Genomic DNA, 21,760 nt, shown 5'->3' with positions numbered 1-21,760 from the left:
AGATATTTGTAATAAAGTGGACAAAGAGTTAAAGAGAGACTAGCGAGGCTTGTTTTGGGGCAAGTCTGTGCAGCAGACTGGAATTAGAATTAGTCCCTGAGGGCAACAGGGTGGTGGGGTAAGACATGAGAGGAATGTGTGTTAAGTTTCATGCGTGTGTGTTTGTTTTAATGCATTGTTTTGAGACCATGTGAGCGTCATTTTGCACTTCTACAGCGCTCAACAGAAGGAGAATGAGAAGAGAGCTGGGCCCTGATCTTTGTGCAGATTTGACTGTTGATTTTTAAGTTCTTTAAAGCGGTTTTAAAATGTATCTACAACAAGTCGTCAAACCTGCAAAAGTACAGGGATATCCACAGTTAGCTGAAGGGATGCACCGATCCAATTTTTTCAGTCCCGATAGCAATATGGATCAGGCTTGACTTAAACATTGCTTTCCAAAATGTAACAAATAAATATATTGATACAATTTTACAGAACTGTATTAAGATAATAAATTGTGTATCAGCAACTTGGTAAAACATCTTCAAAATTAACATGAACCTTTTTAATGCATCAATAAATTGGTCAAAACTTTAAAATTTCAGTATATAATGTATATTTTATACAAACATAGAATTTAATTTAATAGATCGGCCCCGTTGTCAGCGATACCCGATCCAGCTGTTTGAGTCAGTATCGGCCCGATATCCAATCCGGTATCGGTATCAGTGCATCCCTTGTTAGCTGTAAGATTAACCCTTTCTTAGATGTGTATTGAGAAATGTTGATGAAATTATTATTTGAAATGAAAACATGTTGGTTATTAAAGGATGAGTCTTTTGATATTTATTTTTTTTTATGTCAACAAATCCCATTAAAATACCAAAACCAACAATGAATTGATCCGACTAACAAAGCCTGATATAGCTCATTCCTCTGTGCCGTAGAGCTCTACTGCTGTCCAAAAACTATTAAACACACATCAGAGAGCCACACCGTTGCACTGGGTTACATGTTTCATTCTTACAATGAACATGAGCACTGTAGTTTATTTTGAATCAATCTGAATATGTATTAATCTGCGGCTGAAAATAGTCCCGAACAGATTTACTCCTGTATGAGTAACGTTTGCTAAAAACTACAGTGTGCAGCTGTTTTACTATTATTATTAAATTATTATCATTTGGCCTTTTTTAAAAAAATGAAAATATATATTTGTGACCCGTTTTTAAAGTTTAACCTGTTCCACTCCACCCCTCTTTTTCATAGACCCATCTTTGCCTTTTTAGGGGGGTTCAGGGAGTTTTAGGGGGAGATAGCAGGTCAACAGTAGATGTCACATAGAAGTGGTGTACATCATCTGAAAGCTGAAACCTGAAGATTAATTTGAGATGCAGCTCAACACTGTGTGTCAAGTTGTTGTAGTCATAAATCAGTAATAAAAACGTAATTAATTATTAAAATAAATTGTGAAAGTGTATAAGGGCTTAGCCCTTATACACTTTCACAATTTATTTTAATAATTAATAGAACATTAGAATGGAAGTATATGATGGCCAACCTCATGCTCTATTATGTCTCATAAGTTACTGCAGCAATTTTTGGGTTAATATCATTTGTTACACAGATTTGGTGCTACATTTGTCAATTTTTATCACTCAAGAATTGATAAAAAGTATAAATAATCCCTCCAAAATACCACATCAGGACAACAAGTCCTTGAGGAACACCATAGAAAAAGCCATGCTGTGATTTGGTATCAAAAACTTTTGACATTTGGAGATTTCTTCAAGAATTGCATTTTTTTGCATTACATCTGCTCAGAAACCCCCTTATTGTCTATCTTAGGAAAGCCATCCATCCTCTGAATGCTCTGGGTCTCTATTTGTGGTTGTAAAGTTTCATGAGGCTGTGATTATCCGAGAGGTCACCACAGGTCATTTTATACAGTGAGGTCAAGTTTTAAACCATGGTCTCACTACAATGAAATGGCTACTATGGGGACTAACATCATCACACATGAATACAGTTGGGCTCATTGGATCCACAAGAGTCTCAGTTTTACAGTGATACCCAATTTATGTAATTCAACACTGTTTAGGGACCCCAGTATGCAGAAATATTCAAATACATCATTTTAGAATAGGCAAAAATAACACATTTGTACTGCATGCACAAAACTGCATGTGATTATCATAAAGTGGGCATTTTTATTTACAGATCTTGAGGTCAGAGGTCAAGGGACTCCTTTGAAAATGGCCATGACAGTTTTTCCTTGCCAAAATTTAGCAGAACTTCGTAGCGTTCACGTCTAGCTCTAAAACTCAGCCTGTTACAGCCTCTGAAAAAAGTAAAGTCGGCCGAAGGCGCCGGTGCCCTCAAGGAGTGGAAGAGATTAACTTCACTCTAAAGATTAACTTTCTGGAAGTATTGAGATATGGACTGACGCTTTGTTGGTTTTGGTCTTTACATGGGATTTGTTGACATTAAACACTAAAATGTGTTAAATGCACTTGCATCATGCACTCAGTTTTTAACTGGAGTGGGTTCATAAATTATGTGTAAATTATTTAAATGAGATTGATTACTGAACACAAATATTGTACAATTTTATCTCTGGTTCTAGAGTGAATTTAATTTGCTTTAAGAGAGATTCTCGCAGGGTTTATTTTCATAATTAGAATTTATTTAAGGCTTCAGATTTAAACTGTGAAGCACTCTCTGATGAGAACTCAATTATATGGTGGGTGCTCATTATCGTTTTCAGAAATAAGAGCACGCCATGTTTCAAGAAAAACTAACAAATCAACCTTGTTAACTGTGTTTAAAGGACCAAGTCACATTGGTTAGACGTGACAGGATCATTTTAGCCCGATAACAACTTGTTAGCCCGGATTACCTGAGCTACATTTAAAGAACAGGACAGGGAGGATTTTCAGGTTGTCAAATGCAGAAGCAGGCAAAGCAGAGAGGGGAGAGGCAGTAAATAACTTGTCCATGACAAACTCAAAGTGAAGTGAATCTAATGCGAACAGAGTGCAAATTCACCTTGTTCTTCTTGCTGAAAGGCCAGAGCTTGGCGCGCACTTTGGGGGGGTTGAGGCTGGAGTCAGAGGTTGCTGGTTTGATTCCTTGGGTGTAGTCTTCAAACTCCAAATCTGCAGGTCGATCAAAACCAGACTTGTGCTGCTCTATGAACAGTATCGAGTCCTGCAGGGAGACAAACAGACACATATTTAAGATTTAACACACAATCACTAAAAAGTTGTGACCAAGATGTACTGAGCAGGACATTTTACAGCTAAAACACAAACGTACATATATGGAAGAGCAAATAAAAAATCCCCTACAACAACCCCTGCCTTAAATATTACTGTAGAGATAAATCAACAGCTCTCACACACACAGTGTCAACAATAGGTTTGATGTTGCATTTAATATGCATATATGCGTGTATACAGGTTGGTGTGTGCCGGTGTACACTAATCACACTATACACTATAAGTCTAGACTTATGTATTAGTAAGGATGCCTTGCTCATGTTATACATACATTTCCTTTCTTTCAATGAAGTATTGAAACAAAAAAAGGAGCGTTGCATTGGATTGCTGTAGTAAACCTCATAAACTTGTGTACATAGAAAGAGAAACCCGTTACAGGGCCTTCTATTATTTTGGAAATGATGTGCTTTATGTCACTGATTAGCAATCAGTTATCATCAAGAGTACTGTAGGCCATTAAGACAGTTCTTTAGACAACACACTACACAACATGAAAATGTACAAAACAGGCACAATGTTTACAAAAACTAGAACACAATGCAGAAATGCAAGTTCTATACGAATCAAACTAGGTGTACTGGTTTTGCAGTATTTCAAATTCAGAAAATGTGACCTTAAAGATTCCCTATGTTTTTTTTTAACACACCAAGAAATGCAGCAATGTGCAAGAAGACTGCAAGCTAGTAAACATGCATGTAAACAATGCAGGATTTAAAATACTTTAAAAATCTTCTTTGCAACTGTTTTTATGAGGAAGGAAATGTAGTAAACACATTTGTTAGACCTCAAGGATATACACAATGCATCTTGGTGAGTAACACTGAATGTAAACATAACTTTTGTTTGTTTACAAGAAAACTCCACAGGGAAAAAATGATTCACTTATTCGCTTTCTTGACAAAGAGGACATTGAGAAGATTGATACCAATCTAATGTGTGCGGCAAAAAAGAAGCTACAACCAGCAGGCGATTAGCTTAGCTTAGCATAAAGACTAGAAACAGGGGGAAATGGCTAGCCTGGCTCTGTCCAAAGGTAACAACAGCAGGGGTTATCCGCAGTAGTCTTGCATAGCCAGACTCGTCTCCACAGCCCCGTGTCGGTGCTAAAGAAACGTCTGGCTCCACACACTATCATTCTGCTATAGGGGAAAAACGCTCTGCCCTGTTTGTATTTCTTTTAGGGCTGTCAAAGTTAACTCGATAATAACGTGTTCAACATTCATGACTTTATAGTGAACAACAGGAGGACTTTTTTTTATTCTTTTTATTAAAAAGAATAAATTTTTTCATGTAAAGGTCTGGAAGAGCCCGGTAATAACATTGTCAAATCAGAATTTAGTTGCTTTTTGTGAGTTAATAGAAATGTAACTGATTGTGTTAAATATATTTGAAATACGATAATAGCGCTTTAATGCAAATTGTGATTTTACACTGTAGCGGGCTCAGTTTTAAAGCTAGAGTGAAGATACTGGCATCATATGAAACTAGAAATCCTAAAGAATCCATTGGTACCAACCATGTCATACTGTACTATACTCAAATAACGCTCAAAACTTACGCTAAATTTTGGTGCGGAAAATCTGTCATGGCCATTTTCAAAGGGGTCCCTCGATCTCTGACCTCAAGATATGTGAATGAAAATGGGTTCTATAGGTACCCACGAGTCTCCCCTTTACAGACATGCCCACTTTATGATAATCACATGCAGTTTGGGGGCAAGTTATAGTCAAGTCAGCACACTGACACACTGACTGTTGTTGCCTGTTGGGCTTCAGTTTGCTATGTTATGATTTGAGCATATTCTTTATGCTAAATGCAGTACCTGTGAGGGTTTCTGGACAATATTTGTCATTGTTTTGTGTTGTTAATTGATTTACAGTAATAAATATATACATACATTTGCATGAAGAATATTTGCCCCTTCCCATGTTGATAAAAATATCAAATACTTGACGAATCTCCCTTTAAGGTTCATTTTGAACAGATAAAAAATGTGTGATTAATTTGCGATTAATTACGATTAACTATGGACAATCACGCAATTAAATATTTTAATCGATTGACAGCCCTAATAGACACACGTACAGTCAAACAAACATCTAACATTTACCTGTTTCTCATCAATTTTCACTCCTGCTGCAGAAATCCCCTCTAAACACTTAGTGATGATGGGCAGCACCTTCTTCTCCATGTCTGAAAACTGGCAGTAGCCCTCCGCCAGCCGCCGAATCCTCCGCTCATCCATGTCCTGCATTTTCTGTTCGACACACAAACATACAACTGCCTCCTTAAATTCCATATTATATTCACACTGTCTGTGTTTATAAATGTCACATTCAAATGCTTATGAAAACACTGGAGAAGGATCACATTTTGAAAGGGTGTGTTTGGTTTCTATTACGTAACTTAAGCAGGTGTGTGAGCTCTGCCCAGCTGCATTGTGAGTGTGTGTGTGTTTCCGTGTGTCTCTGTCTCACATTGAAGATCTGCGGTATCTCTGAGTAGTAGTAGAAGTTTTGTTCCTTGTTGTATTTCTGGAGCTGTGCTGCATAGTCGTTCCTGCACTCCTCCGCTGTGTGTGTGCGGGCATGGGCATGTAGCTTGGCCTTCAGAGCGAAAGATAGGGAGGGGAACATGAAAAGGATCCAGGAAGAGGGAGATATGATGCAAAACAAAATGCAAAGTGGGAGAAATGTGGGATGCAGGGAGGAAGTGGAGAGAGGAGACAAGGAGGGGGAAAAAGGGAGGCAGACAAGGAAAGTTCAAGGACTTCTTTTGTTGACTGAAAATATAAAAACCAAAGGTGAAAAAAAAATTGTGCTCAGTTGTTGATGCTAACGTGTGTGTGTGTGTGTGTGTGTGTGTGTGTGTGTGTGCGTGTGTGTGTGTGTGTGTGTTTACCTTCTCGACATCGAGCCTGGTGGCATTTAGGTCGCTCTCTGTTTTCTCTGATTGTTGTGTGGCTTTTTCAGCCTCTGCCCACTCCTTGGCATAGCGCTTCTTAGTCTGCAGGCATGTACACACACACAAACACAAAGACAGACATACACTTTAATTAATACACTTGAATAAAGCTTCAGTAGTATTAACAATTCAGTCAGGAAACACAGTCCCAAATGCAAGGGTACTGTCCACCAAATAATGCACGTTATGTTACTGTGTGTTAAAGCTGCAGTCGGTAACTTTGAACAAATATGATTAAAAGTAATATTTAGAAAGCTGTCACTATATCCTGACAGTAGTGCATGAGACAGATAATCTGTTCAAAAATCATGTTCCTCTTTATCCTCCTTGTGCTCCCAATGGCATTTGCAAGATTTCACCGCAACAACCAATCAAAGCCGAGCAGTCTCTCTCCAGCAGTTCTCAATCTCTGCTCGTGGAAACCACGAACTCAGATCAAACGGTCAAACTAGGCAGCGCTGATCAAATATGAATCAATATTCTGTTACTGTAAGGCCTATTTCTCGCCTCAAATGTTTTCAGAAACATTTAGTGTACTGTTTAAAATGAGAACGTTTGTGACCCGGCCGGCATGTTGAAAACAGTCGAGCCAAAACATAGCACCGCCCACCGGCCAGAGCAAACTTTCTCATTTTACAGCTAAACAGTCCACTAGAAGATGTCTCATGCATTACTGTCAGGATATAGTGACAGTTTGTGACAGTGAAACTTGCTTAACTTCTTGTAGTCCGTGCACAGCAGGTCTGCACATGCACTTTAATTTGTCACTATGGGCATGAGCCATCTAGTTGCACTATTGTATTTATTTCACAGTTACTGTGTTGTAATTGTGTTTTTGCTGTGTGTGCTCTGTGATTATATGTTTTGTTGTTCAGCGCACAAAAAAAATAATTCCTAATCAACTGCAGTTGATATGGCAATAGATTATTGAATCTTGAATCCTGAACATGCAAAAATGTGCTATTTGTCACAGGCAAACACATAATTCAACATATATGAAGAATAATAAATAAATAAAACAATAAATGAATTATGAATATATATTTACTTGGGTTTCCTTTCAAGAAAATTCCTCTGTCAAAAACTGATTTTGTTCTCAACAAAACTAACTAAAATAAAGGTCTATGAACTTTGGTTGAATTCCCCCTTATAATATTATTATTATTATTATTATTATTATTAATAATAATTATTAATAATAATAATAATGATGATAATAGTAATAATAATGATAATAATAATAATAATAATAATAGTTATTATTATTATTATAATTATTATTAGTAGTAGTATTAGTTTTAGTAGTAGTTGTAGTAGTAGTAGTAGTAGTAGTAGTAGTAGTAGTAGTACTTCTTTAACAGTTCATTCCAGGAAACATTTAAGAAATTGCTGGGAAATTATGGGAAAGACAGACCTGTAAAATAAAACCACAAAAACTACCTGCATGACTGCAAGAGGTAAGTGAGATTTTCTTTTCCTAATTTAGGCAAACAAATCCTTTAAATAACAATCATCATACTCATACAACTTTGAGACCTCAAAAATAGGGGGGGTATCAAAACCAAAGTAGGAGTCTGGGGGTCGTCCCCCAGAAGAAATTGAGTTTCAGAGTCTTTTCCTGCATTCTGGTGACTGGTAAAGAATGAAAATAACTAGGGCTGTCAAAGTTAACACGATAACGCCTTAACCTAAATTTGATTTAACGCCACTAATTTCTTTAGCGCATTTACGCAATCGATCTTTCGGAGGTTGTACCAGGTTCAGTTTGAAAGCTACAGTGGAGATACTGGCATCATATGAAAGTAGAAAACCAGAAAATCCAATAGTACCAACCATGTCTACTAGCTGGTCGGGAAGGAAGAGAATGATTAAATATTTTAATTGATTGACAGCCCTGAAAAAAACAATAAGTACACTGCAACAGTATTTTTATTTATTTTTTTTAATAGGCCTACTTTTAATTTTACTTTTAATATTCAGGAAAGAAAATGTAATAATTCACCCTGAACTTGTGTGAATCTCTGGTATGACCTAGGCTAATATTCATCAGTTTCATTCATTCATTTTTCACTCTGCTTGAGTATTTCTTTCTCTTAGTTTTCTCCATTTCCCTCTCTGTCTCTCACTAACTGAAGATCTGTTCAGACACAACGCAACGACGCTACCACTGCGGTCTGAAACCTGTTATTCCCAATGGCTTGTGCCACGCCACGCCGGCTTTGCTGTTATGTGCGGCGAGCGCAGCTCAAACCGCGCCGCAGTGTCGCAAGCAGCACTCCTCCGCTGGGAAAAGGCATTTGGTGTAGCTCTATTGCCGTCTGGGTGGAAACAGTAGGGCTTATACACACTGTGCAGTGCCAGAAACATGTTGAGATAACGAAAAGGGGAAAAAAAAGTGTGAAAAATTGCAATAAATCGGAAGAAATGGGACCCTGGGAGGAGATCATGTGATCCAAACTAGATGCCTGTAAGCAACAAGAACACGTGACTCACACTTTCTAGTTGTTTAAAGGTGCCCTCTAAATTCTGCTGGGCCTTCTTGGCATCAGACAGGTGCTGTGGAAGAAAGAGGTTTCAGTTAATGAGCTGCAGTTTAAGATGATGACTCAGTGAACCACTTCAATCTGCCAAACTTCCCTGTTCCTTGTTCCCTCTGTCCTCCCTCCCTCCCCCGTGTGATCTTCCTCCTCTCACCGTTTTGCGTTCCAGTTTGATATCCTGAAGGTACTTGGTGAGTTCCACGCAGATGCCGGTCATCATGTTTTCAGCGATGAGCTCCCGTTGGCCGGCGTAATCGTTCAGCTCGTTCAGGATCTCCTGGAGTGATGCGTGATTGCTGAATCTGCAGCATGGAGGGAAAGACAATTAGGAAAATCATCACAGCTGGAGAGACCAAAGTTTAATTTACCAATTGCGGAACCCAAATCCAATGACAGCTTAGCAACCGTAACTAGGCACTGTCAAGCTTTGGATCTCTCCGCATGTCGAAGCGATGTGCTCTAATAAGTGTGTGATATGTATAAAAGACATGAGCAAACATGAAATGGATGAATTAAAGTGAGTGCTTATCTGCGTTGGTTGCAAACGTTAGCATGTCCTGTTAACTAGCTTACAAACAACAGTAGAAACTTTGCATTATTTTTAAGATAACTACTATTATTTAGTGGAGTTACAGGTTTCTTTAGAAGAATATCTTTTCAGGACCTTAACATCCACCCTGTGGGAGCCAAGATGCTACTATATCAGAGTTTAACGCTATGTACAGAACAGAAAGTCACACAATAACATAAACAAACTGACGGTGCAGCGTTAGACCAGCAACTCTTTCGTTTTGTGGGAGGTAAAATTACCGTTTTTGTGAATGGAGTCTGGTGGTTTTCAAGATGGCGAGGTAAGTCGCAAGGTAAAGCAGTGAAAATATTCTAAATATAGTGTACACTTAAATTGAGGTGGGCCTTTTTTAAGGTGGCTAAAGTACATTTTTCTGGTGTTCCCGTCCACAGCTGCTTTACCTCACCGTCAGACAGCCCTTTCCAACGGGGAACTGAAGCCGTTATCTCGCTCTCTTCAAAGCCACCAGACTCCATTCACAAAACCAGTAATTTAACCTTGCAGAACGTGAGAGTATACATACAAACCCACTTCATAAAAATCCAAACTAGCCCTTTCAGTTATTTCCAAACTTAGTACAGCTAACATTTACTCAGCTAGTGCTAGCGTTCACATTATTCATAACCTTATTGGTTAGCTTCATGATTAGCTCACTTTGGTACCTGCTTCTTGCAACGGCTGAGTGGGTGTTTCCATTTGAAAAAAAAAAAAAAAGCAGATGGACCCGCCCTTTAACTCACACAGTAGTCTGTCTGCTCTTTTTTTTTTTGATCTTGGGTAACTTTAAACCCCAGATTCTCGAGCCAAAGATGTGTAAAATATCATCATCGGTTATTCCTCATCCTCAAATTATTTTCTTTTTTATAAGTGACGCATACGTTTTGACTATAAGAACGTTAAATCATAAATAGAACCACGGTGTTGCTTGTTGTCCAAGTTTTGTTTTTCCACAGTAAGCACTAAAACCATCTAAGGGTTACGTCAGAATGAATAAATTACATTTTTACTTACAATACTGCACTATAATACTAGAACAAACTAGTATTTCCATGTGTTCTCTATGGATCATCAGCTGGTTCGGATAAAGATTTTTCTTCCTGAGCTTTAGCATCAGCCTTTTAGCATTATAACATGTAGCCTTCATGTGCATATTTCAGACGCTTTTACAGGATTGTCATTTTAAAACGAGTCAACGCAAAACATCAAAAGTGAACTGGTGATGGAGTTTTCAAACAATTGACACCATCCATAGTTGTCAGCTAGAAATGAGAAGCCTGCTTTTGTTACATCTGTGTGAAATCAAAGTGCAAGTTTTTAGTAGTAAATCTGCCACCGTTATCATTCCTACTGCATATGTGTGGTGCAAGAACGGAAAGCTTGACAGCCTTATAGCAACAGTGACTAAGGCTTTTTAGTGAGTAGTACATTGTAATTTATATATGGACTTATTCAAAATTGACCACATAAACAGTCTAAATGGGACCCTTTGTATTTCCTGTTGCAGTGTTTATTAATGCAGTAGATGACGGGAAGTAAACTTGCACCAAAGCTGTTGCCCTAGCAACAGAATGGCAATTGTTATTGTTCTCTTACTTGCAGTCTTGCTCTTCTTTGCTCCCTCGTTTGGCATATTTCTTTGATAGATTCCTATTAAGACAGTGAAAAAGAAGCAGTGTGACTCTCTATTACACTCACATACATAAATGCACAATACAGTTAAGTTCCCAATTCATGTAGATATAAATACACCTTCAGAAACAAGCTTATAAAAATCAAAAAGCACACCTGAGTTGTTTAGCGTAGTTCTGCTCTATTTCTGTCCGTTCCTTCACAAACTTTATGTAGCGCTCCACCAGGTCGAGGCCGCACTGCGTATGCTTGTCGATGTGATCGTACTGGTCCTGTGAGAGGAACAGCACAAAGCAACATGTTTTCATACATGTATAAGCACACAAACGCTGCTGCATCTGTTGAGCGATACAGCTGACACAGTGCAGTCTAAAGCTTTTTGGATGGTGACACATGTTTCATTGTTTTGGCTCTGCGCTCCAGCATTTTGGAATTGAAACAAAGTTAATGAAGTTAAAGTTGAGGGTGGTTACATCAGTGTTGAACTTGCACCCATTTTTGTGCACATTCCAATTTTAAAGGTCCCATATTGTAAAAAGTGAGATTTTATTTCTATTTCTTTTATTAAAAAGCAGGTTTAAGTGCTATAGAAATACTATGAAAGTATTGAAACGGCGAAATACACACAGCCCATATTCAGAAACTGCACCTTTGAAACAAGCCGTCAGGATTTCTGTAATTTTGTGATGTCACAAATATACAATATTTAGACCATTACATCGTTTTAAACGTAAACACTCTAAATGTGTCCCAGTTTATTTCTGGCTGCAGTGTTTGTGAATAACATCAGCTGACAGGAAATAAACATGGAACCAAGGGTTGCGAAATTCCATACTAACATGCCATTTACGCTAAAACAGTATGTGAGATGTTTAAGTATTTCCGAAACCTTAGTATGAAACTAATAGAAATATTAAAGTACGCAACACTGCGGCGTATATATCCCACAATGCAATGCGGTAGTGACGACGTTGACAGACAGCTCTGTAACATTAATAACGCTTTGATTTAACTTTAAGATTTCTCTTTGCTTATATATTTAAATTAATTCAGACTTTGATTCTCACAAACCGTTTTTTTTGTTCACATGAGGTTGGCTCGGGTTACCATGGTTACATGTCTGCAACCGGCAAGGAGGCTTTCAGGAAGTGACGACGTAAATTACTACTCAGTGCGCCCGAAAAGATTCATACTAATGTTCATTCACATAAAAGTATTTTGAATTATAGTACATATATTGAGTGTGTAGTGCACAGTATGCGATTTTAGACAAAGCCAAACTGTTGCCTAGCAACGCAATTCAGTTGCAATTCCGTTGAAATGTACTAAAACTGAGCGTTTCAGTCAGAGGGTAAATATGAGGATATTCAGGTAGGCAGTATGAGGAAAATAAAGAGTTTTTGAACATTACAGCATGTAAGCATGTTCTAGTAGAAAATACAAGTATGAATCTGAAAATGAGCACAATATGGGACCTTTAAGACAATGCAACGGGCCAATGACTCTAAAAACACACACAGAGACTGAGGAGTTTTAATAAAAGGTCAAACAGTGAAACGTTCTGGACTAGCCGAGTCAGTCACATGACCTCAGTCTAAGTTATCACGTGTTTCACCTACTGAAAACCAGACTGAAAGCAAAAAGCCCCGAAACAAGAAGTGAAGCTGGCTGACAGAGGAACATACTGTAGGCAACATAACAAGTGTCTGTTAATGTCAGTGGGTCACAGACTTCAAACTAGAGCTGACAGCTGATTAATCAATTAGCCAACTGACAGAAAATTAATCTGCAACTGTTTTAATTAGTCATTTTTCAAAATTAACGATAACTACCTTTAGCTGCAGCCTTACTTCAGACAGGCACTTGGAAAGAATTTAACACCAAATAATAAATATGGTGACTTTAAGTTTACTTTAATTTATCCTGTACATTTTGGTTCCCTAAAACTGAAGGACTATGTAGAAAAAGTGCAAAAAATCCTATATTGTTCATAAAATGTTTATTTTTATGTCTTGTAAACTTTTCTTTTATGGTTTTTGTTGTACTAAATGATCTTTTGTTGAAAATTCTTGTTTGGTGTCAGGTCAATCTCACTACTCTGCACTACGATACACAGATGTCTCTGCTTCCACCATATCTGATTTTTGGCTGGCTTCATTTCTCAGCACCAGAGGTTGCCTCTTGGGTACCACCAGCTGCCGTCTGACTTCCGTTGCTCCTACAGTAGTGTTATTATGGTAAGGATGGCCTCTGAGAGAGGCGAACGGTCTTAACACGGTCTTGTACTCGGTGGCTGACGTTACCGCAGTCTTGGAAAGGGAGGAGTGAGCGGAGGGGTGCTCAGTTGGTTGCAATCTGCAACCACAACACAAGATGCCACCAAAACCTACACACTGTAACTTTAAAATAGCTGCTGAATAATCGAGTAGTCGATCGACTAAGCATTTCAACATTTCATGAGGCTGTGGATCTGACACAAATGGAAACTGGGAGTCTAAGAATAACCTTCCACACAAACACACACACACAGACCGTTCTTTCAATTCCTCTCACACACAAAAAGTACAAAGGTGTATTAGAGAATAAAAGCAAACTCTCCTTTCAACATTCCTCGCTCTCTCTTTACATACATCCAACCCTTCAAAAAACGATCCCACACACACACACACACAGACACAAACACACAAACCTGTCGTACAGGTAACATTTGTCCTCTCTGCCTCCACTGTCTTAAAGGTACAGAGTCATGACATACAGTAAAAGGTTCACTGAAGGAGAATGTGACAAAGAGCACAAAGAAAGACTCCACCTTATTGTTGCTCTAGTGTGTGTGTGTGTGTGCGCAGGGTCTATTGGAGCCAGAGACATAGATATTGAGTCCTCAGAGGAGGGGGAAGCTAAATGGAGATCATTAGGTAACACAGTTAGCAATGTCCTGGATACGAGAGGGCGAACAGGATTAGAACAAATAAGAGGACGATGGAGTGAAATAGACGTTTTGCACAAGTGATCAAGGAAGTCAGATGGACGAGAAACAAACTGCGAGGAAGAGACTGAAGAATCTTTGAGATATATTCCTGCATGAATTTAATACTTCTGCTGCTACGCCCCATTACACATCTGCATGTTTGTGCGAGAGGAGGAAATACTGATAGTAAGACGGAGAGGGTTCAGGAATGAGATAATCATTAGCTCAGTGTGAACCTCCGCCCTGTGACTGACGGTCCCAGGGGCCTCTACAAGCCCTGGAACCGGTCGGACTAGTCCCACCCCTCACCGTGACGACACACACACAGCATATGTTTCCTGAACCAGGCTGATCTCATTCATAGCGTAAGCTGCGAAACTGGTTGCACCAAATATCCATAAAGTTTGTGTAAAGTTCTTATCGTTTCAAACTAGTGATTCACTAAATCAGTTTGCGCCATCAGGACTTAAATGTCGTTAGTAATGTGTAAACAGGAAGTCACCGCAGCATCACAACCTCTAGCATAACGTCCAAAGGTTACAGTTTTATGGAGGCAGGCGATATGTTAATATTAGCTGTTGTAAACCGCAGGTATCACTTTGTTTTATTGATATATTCTCAGACAGAGAAATCTGTGTGCACAGCTTAAAATGAACCTTTTATTATTATAAGACCTTTATTATTATACTGTATATTATTTGTAAATACACTATTATTTTTATTTTATATTATTTTATTTTTTGCTGGGAAGCAAAAAGTATTTCACACGATTGTACTTGTATAACCGGTGTGACAATTAACATCTTGAATCTTGAATCTGCTAGTGAATTAGCAAAATGCATGTGTGTCTCACTGAAGTGTTTGCAGTTTTTTTTTGTAATTTTCTTTTCCAATATTATTATTGTTTTATTGTATTTATTTTAAAACATTTTTAATTATTATTTTAGGGAACATTGGTATCCGATCCAGCCGATATTCGCCTTGTTGACTGTCGGCACTTGTCGGCTAAATGTTGTGTTGTTATTAAAAATTTAAAAAGAATCTTTTTCGTGTGAAAGAAGGCTATACTAGAGGTTGTTTCATACATTTGATTGAATTTTTGCTCATTCAAAGACAATGTATGAATGACTTATATAAAACAGCTCAGTTATTTATTTTTGTAATGAAGAAGTCTTTGGAATGAATAACAACAACAAAAACATCGGTATCGGCTAAATTGTTATTTTAAATATCGGTATCCATCCGGAATTTCACAATCGGTGCATCCCTAATTATTTTATCATAGGTTAGGTTTATTATCATTAAAATGGCATATATGTCATTATCACTATTTTACTTGAATATATATTTAAGTTGATGTATCTTTATTATGTTTCTAATTATCCTTTTTTATACACGTACATTTGCGTGTATCTGTAACGCTTATGTGTATTTTTCATCTCTTTTAAATGTATTTTTTCACGCATGAATGGAATTGTTTATGTACCTAACATATTGCAACTACACTGTAAATCGATTGTAATTGTGTCAAGTCACACCATATTACCTCTTTTACTTTTACTACAACCTAACGTTTTGTCAGTTGGTTCAGTTAACTATGCAACACCTACATATATTTAGTAACAGCTAATCTCTACATTAGAACTAGTTTGTGATGCATAAATCTCAATTTAGCGACGTTATAAGTTTGAACTTATGCAGAGCTGGACTGGATTGCACCAGCTATTCACAAATCTGTACTACACTTGTGTGTAAAGTCCTTCCTCAGTTCTTAGTGACTACAGGCTAGTTACCTCCTTGGCCCAAGGCCTTTATGTTTTCACCAGCATTGGTTTGTTTGTCTCGCTGTTAGAAGGATTACTCCAAAAGTTTGTGTTGGATTTGAATGACATTTTTTGGAGGGGTGGAGTGTAGCACAATGAACAATCCATTAGATTTTGGTGGCGATCCGGACCTTGATCCGGATTCAGGATTATTTTTAAGGATTCTGATTATCCTGAGCTTTAAGACCACAGGGTATAACACGTGCGCTGTGTAGCTGATGACACGTTGATGACTCGTGACCCCGCCTCCTTCTGAGAGCAGAGAGATACGTGTGTGGATGTGTGGCGAGACTTCGAGGTGCGGGAGCTTCTGGCCCTCCGCGGTGAGAAAGAAAAAAGCGGTAGCTGACGGGATGAGAGACAACGTAGTGTAACGCTATGCAGACATAACAAGGCTGCTGAATGAGAGAGGCATCCGCCGATACGTTACACGGAAACACAGCGTGTTAATAATAAGCCGACCACCTCACGGTACCGCCAGCTGTGAGCTGTGAGCTGTTTTTAAAGTCCGGCACCTTGGCGGAGGTCTGCGCTCTCCGAGTGCCATTCTAGTTTCAAACTGATTTACTAAATCAAAACTGCTGCCTTGAAAACCACCAAGTCTTTGCAGTTTAATCTTTCACTCAGTGTAAACCTCATATAGCCTAAATGATGAGAGGCTGATACATCATATACAGCCAGACTGTGAGGAATGAGGTGATTTTTCAACCTTGAAGCTACAAAAGGGTGAAACTGTATATTTACCTGGCATTAAAGGGATAGTTCAGGTGTATTGAAGCGGGGTTGTATGAGGTACTTATCCATAGTCAGTGTATTACCTACAGTAGATGATGCTCGGCACGCCCCCAGCTTGGAGAAACAGACAGGCGTAGCGGCACCGGAGCAAAGCAATGTACTGCTGTGGAAGGGGGCAGCAGAAAAACGTTTTTAGACACCTAAAAGAAAGGTTCCCCTAAAAAGATTTATATCTGTTTAAGCGTACACTATATTTAGAATATTTTTCAACGGCGAACTGACGGAAAGTGAAACATATTTATACTGTTTCTGTCATCAGAGGCTGCTGGCTTTGGAGAGAGCATAGACAAGTTTCACTTTCAGTTCAGTTCTCTGTTGAAAAGGAGAAGGAAAAGGCTGCCTGATCAAGATTCAAGATGTTTATTGTCACGCCGGTTGTACAGGTACAAACGTGTGAAATACTTTTCGCTAGGAAGCTCCATTAAATAATAAATTATATTACATTTACATTACAATTATAAAAGGAAATAACATTTACATTACAATTATAAAAGGAAATAATGTGAATAATGTGAATAATGTGTAATGATGGTAAGGTAGCAGTGAAAATATTCTAAATATAGTGTACACTTAAATAGATATTGATTTTTCTAGGTGAGACTTTCTTTTAGGTGTTTTTCTGCCATCCCCGTCCACAGCACTGTATTGCTTTGCTCCTGTGCTGGTACTCCGGTCTGTTTCTCCAAACTGGGGGCGTGCCGTCCGTCATCTACTGTAGGTAATACACTGACTATGGATAAGTACCTCATACAACCCCATTTCAAAACACACAAACTATCCCTTTAAAAGAGCTGTTTCACTTTCAGTATATCAAATTATCTTCTCTGTGTGTGTCACCTGCTTTATATTGTTTCTAGCCTATATCACGTTAGAAACAATATAGAAAAAAATATACAATAGACATTTATATATCGTTTTGACGATATACATCGTAATATTGCCTAGCCCCAATCAAAACAGTTGCTCACATAGCTGAAACGCTTTTCCTTGTCCGATGTGATACTAAACTGAATATCTTCAGGCTTCGGACTGTTGGTCAGACAGAACAAGGGATATTAAGTAGGGCAGTCAACGCAGTAATAATGCATTAACGCAGATTTGCCACTAATTTCTTTAACGCGTTAACGCAATCGATCTCTCAGAGCTGTAAAGCTCAGTTTTAAAGCTAGAGTGAAGATACTGAAGAAACTAGGAAACCTAAGGAATCCATTGGTACCAACCACACACTTTCAAAGGGGTCCCTTGACCTCTGACCTCAAGATATGTGAATGAAAATGGGTTCTATGGGTACCCACGAGTCTCCCCTTTACAGACATGCCCACTTTATGATAATCACATGCAGTTTGGGGCAAGTCATTGTCAAGTCAGCACACTGACACAATGACAGCTGTTGTTGCCTGTTGGACTGCAGTTTGCTATGTTATGATTTGAGCATATTTTTCTATGTTAAATGCAGTACCTGTGAGGGTTTCTGGACAATAGTTGTCACTGTTTTGTGTTAATTGATTTCCAATAATAAATATATACATACATTTGCATAAAGCAGCATATTTGCCCACTCCTATGTTGATAAGAGTATTAAATACTTGACAAATCTCCTTTGGGAGAGTGCGATCTGCCTTTTTTTCTCTATATTCTCATATATTATAGATCAAACAATTAGTCGTTTAACAAAGAAAATAATCCAGAGATTAATCGATAATGAAAATAATGGTTGCCGACTTCTTTTCTGACAATTGACTAATCGATTAATCGACCAATTTCAGCTCTAGCTATGCTGTGTTTTGGTTTTCCCACAATAAAATCTGATTAATCCACCGTTTATCAGATCCCCATCAAGCACAACACAAGCGGCCGCAGTTGAATTATTTTCACCACTTTGTCAACAAACGCAGCTTTAAACTGCCTCACCCAGTCTGGGCAATAATCTCAGAGGCATGAACTCAGACTCTGAACACAATCACAGCCGGATTAAAGAAAATGAGACTCTTAAATTCAGCTATTTAAACCGACAATCACAGTCAGGATGTTTTCGTTTAAGCCAAAACACATTCTGTACATAACGTGCATTTTCTTGAGGTCATCTTCCACATCTGGTCTGTGGTCAGTGTAAAGCTGAAGTGATTGATCTCCTAGAAAATTAAATCAGGTACTATTCTGACAATTGATTAACCCTTTAAGAAGCAAAAATGCCAAACATTCTCTAGTTTCAGCCTCTCAAATGTGAGGATTTCCTGCCTTTCTGTGTCCTATGGGGTAGTAAACAGGATGTCTTTGGGGTTTTGGACTGCTGGGTTGGACAAAATAAGCAATCTGAAAACAGAATCTTGTCTAATTTTTGTAACTTTTTATTAAATTCCTGATGTTTTAAAGACCAAGATTAAGACTGATTAACCAGGAAATGAATGCAAATAACCTGGATCAGTGGCCACCACCAGTTCAGTCCCTATACTGACTGGTGGTGGTGTGAGTGATGAGGGGGCTGTCTGACCTGATGACTGTCACTGTGCTTCACAGCTGAGAGAGAGACACTGACCAGATGCAGTGACAACAAGTCACACAAATGAGCCTTCAACACTTACTGAGAAGTGTTGTCACAAATGCACAAGTCAGAGCATGCATGAAGGAGGAGTGAGAAAGGGAAAAACACCTTCAGCCTACAGTGTGTAGATAAAGACAGAGTGGTAATAAACCTCTTGTTTTTCCCCCCTCTGCTTAGGATAAGGTATGCAAGGAGCAGGAGTTGCGAAATCCTTCTGGCTGCAGTCTTTACAGATAGACTCCTGCTGCTTTCTCAACATTACTTAACCCAGGGCCTACCGTGGAAAAACAAGTACATGTTGTGTCGACAGAAACAACAGCAGCAGCCTACTCTGAAGGGATTGATATATCTCAGAGGACTCTTCTTTTTCTTCTCGTGTCAGCTGTCAACTTACCCACAGATCTGTTCCCCAGTCCATGTCTGCTGCTGCTTAAAGCTCAGAGGTTTGAGGAAAAGCAGGAATCCTTCTCAGAGAAACAAACAACCAGGTGGTGGAGGAGGTGGAAAAACAAAACAGATACAAAGTCGTTACAAAGATTCCACAGAAGTCTCGAAAGCGGAGATGGCGGAGGAAATGTTTGGAGGAAGTCTACGCCTTCTTCTCCTTGGCACGGACACACGGCCGTCCTGTTTCTACCAGGAGAGAGAGAGAGAGAGGGCGAGAGAGAGAGAGGAGGGAGGAGGGAGGAGAGAGAGAGAGAGAGAGAAAACACAAGAGAGAGAGAGAGAGAACAAGAGAGAGATGTTCAGACGGGTTTCCTCCAACTAGTTCCTGTCCCAGAGAGACAGAGGGAGGAGGAGGAGGAGGGAGGGAGAGAGAGAGGAGGGAGGGAGGTGGAGAGGAGGGAGGAGGGAGGGAGAGAGGTGGAGAGGGGAGGGAGGGAGGGAGAGAGAGAGGAGGGAGGAGGGAGGGAGAGAGAGAGAGAGAGGAGGGAGGAGGGAGGGAGAGAGAGAGGAGGGAGGGAGGTGGAGAGGAGGGAGGAGGGAGGGAGAGAGGTGGAGAGGGGAGGGAGGGAGAGAGAGAGGAGGGAGGAGGGAGGGAGAGAGAGAGAGAGGAGGGAGGGAGGTGGAGAGGGGAGGGAGGGAGGGAGAGAGAGAGGAGGGAGGAGGGAGGGAGAGAGAGAGAGAGGAGGGAGGGAGGTGGAGAGGAGGGAGGAGGGAGGGAGAGAGGTGGAGAGGGGAGGGAGGGAGGGAGAGAGAGAGGAGGGAGGAGGGGGGAGGGAAGAGGGAGGAGGGTGGAGAGGGGAGGGAGGAGGGAGAGAGAGAGGAGGGAGGAGGGAGGAGGGAGGGAGAGAGAGAGGAGGGAGGAGGGAGAGAGAGAGGAGGGAGGAGGGAGGGAGAGAGGTGGAGAGGGGAGGGAGGGAGGGAGAGAGAGAGGAGGGAGGAGGGTGGAGAGGGGAGGGAGGAGGGAGGAGGGAGGGAGAGAGGGAGGAGGGTGGAGAGGGGAGGGAGGGAGAGAGAGGGGAGGGAGAGAGAGAGGTAGAGAGAGAGAGACAGACGGAGAGAGAGAGGGAGGAGGGAGGGAAAGAGAGGAGAGAGGAGGGAGAGAGAGAGTGGAGGAAGAGAGGGAGGGAGGAGGGAGAGTGAGAGGTAGAGAGAGAGAGAGAGACGGAGAGAGAGGGAGGAGGGAGGAGAGAGAGAGAGAGGGAAGGAGGGAGAGAGAGAGAGAGAGAGGAGGGAGAAAGGGAGGGAGGGAGAGAGAGGGGGAGAGGGAGGGAGGAGGGAGAGAGAGAGAGAGAGGGGGGGGGGGGGAGGGAGAGAGAAAGGGAAGGAGGGAGAGAGAGAGAGAGGAGGGTGTGAGAGAGAGAGAGAGGGAGAGAGAGAGGAGGGAGGAGAGAGAGGAGGGAAGGTGAGAGAGAGAGAGGGAGAGAGAAAGCGAGAGAGAGAGGAGGGAAGGAGAGAGAGAGGGAGAGAGAGAGGGAGAGAGAAAGAGAGAGAGAGGAGGGAAGGAGAGAGAGAGGGAGAGACAGAGAGGAGGGAAGGATAGAGAGAGAGAGAAAGAGGAGGGAAGGAGAGAGAGAGAGAGAAAGAGGAGGGAGGAGCGGTGGGTAGCAGCAGCGTCTCTGTTTGTTTTATCTTAACCCTCCTGTTGTCTTCGGGTCAATTTGACCCGAAGACAACAGGAGGGCTATAGAAGCAGCTTGAGGTTATTCTCACCATAAATGATCTTAAAGGGTCAGCGTATCCGTGTATCTTTCGGTCATTAGATTTTCCTTTCACAAACGGGTATTAAAAAACAAAAATTATTGGATATTTGATTTAAAATACAAAACTTTATATTGAAATACAAGGCGTTTATTCTTTATCAGGGTCAAAAAGGGGATGAACTAAACTTAAAAAAACAGGTTGATTTTCAATTTTTATTTCTAAAAACAAAAAATAAAATGTGTTGTATTTCAATTTAATTTTTTTGTATTTTAAAACGAAAATCAAATAACCACTCATTTTTTTGTTTTTTTAATATCCGTTTGTGAAAGGAAAATCGATTGACCAAAAGATACACTGACCTTAAAGCCGGAACCTTTAAACACACACATACGTTTGTCCGGAAGTAAAACACGAATACGCCTTGTAAAATAATTACAGGGACTTATTATTTATAATATATATATATATAATTATATAATTTTTGCTGTTTTTAAGGAGCTGACTTTCAATAACTATC

General features: G+C 39.9%; 1 protein-coding gene across 4 annotated transcripts in view; it reads right to left on the bottom strand.

The window, feature by feature from the left end:
* LOC119485402 (cdc42-interacting protein 4 homolog) overlaps nt 1–19,748 on the bottom strand; it is a 28,568-nt gene extending 8,820 nt beyond the window's left edge. For all 4 annotated transcript variants that reach the window (XM_037764993.1, XM_037764994.1, XM_037764995.1 and 1 more), the window contains exons 1-9: nt 19,490–19,748; nt 11,124–11,239; nt 10,932–10,985; nt 8,922–9,069; nt 8,721–8,783; nt 6,165–6,269; nt 5,741–5,869; nt 5,374–5,520; nt 3,031–3,192 (exon numbers count right to left, since the gene is read on the bottom strand). In XM_037764993.1, coding sequence (XP_037620921.1) covers nt 3,031–3,192; nt 5,374–5,520; nt 5,741–5,869; nt 6,165–6,269; nt 8,721–8,783; nt 8,922–9,069; nt 10,932–10,985; nt 11,124–11,239; nt 19,490–19,513 — 948 coding nt within the window. In that variant the 5' untranslated portion in view covers nt 19,514–19,748. The remainder of the gene's footprint in view (nt 1–3,030; nt 3,193–5,373; nt 5,521–5,740; nt 5,870–6,164; nt 6,270–8,720; nt 8,784–8,921; nt 9,070–10,931; nt 10,986–11,123; nt 11,240–19,489) is intronic.
* Nucleotides 19,749–21,760: the final 2,012 nt, after the last annotated feature.

This window comes from Sebastes umbrosus, chromosome 3, assembly GCF_015220745.1.
Source record: "Sebastes umbrosus isolate fSebUmb1 chromosome 3, fSebUmb1.pri, whole genome shotgun sequence".
In the NCBI taxonomy this organism is placed as follows: domain Eukaryota; kingdom Metazoa; phylum Chordata; class Actinopteri; order Perciformes; family Sebastidae; genus Sebastes; species Sebastes umbrosus.
This window is presented reverse-complemented; position numbering and strand designations above follow the sequence as displayed.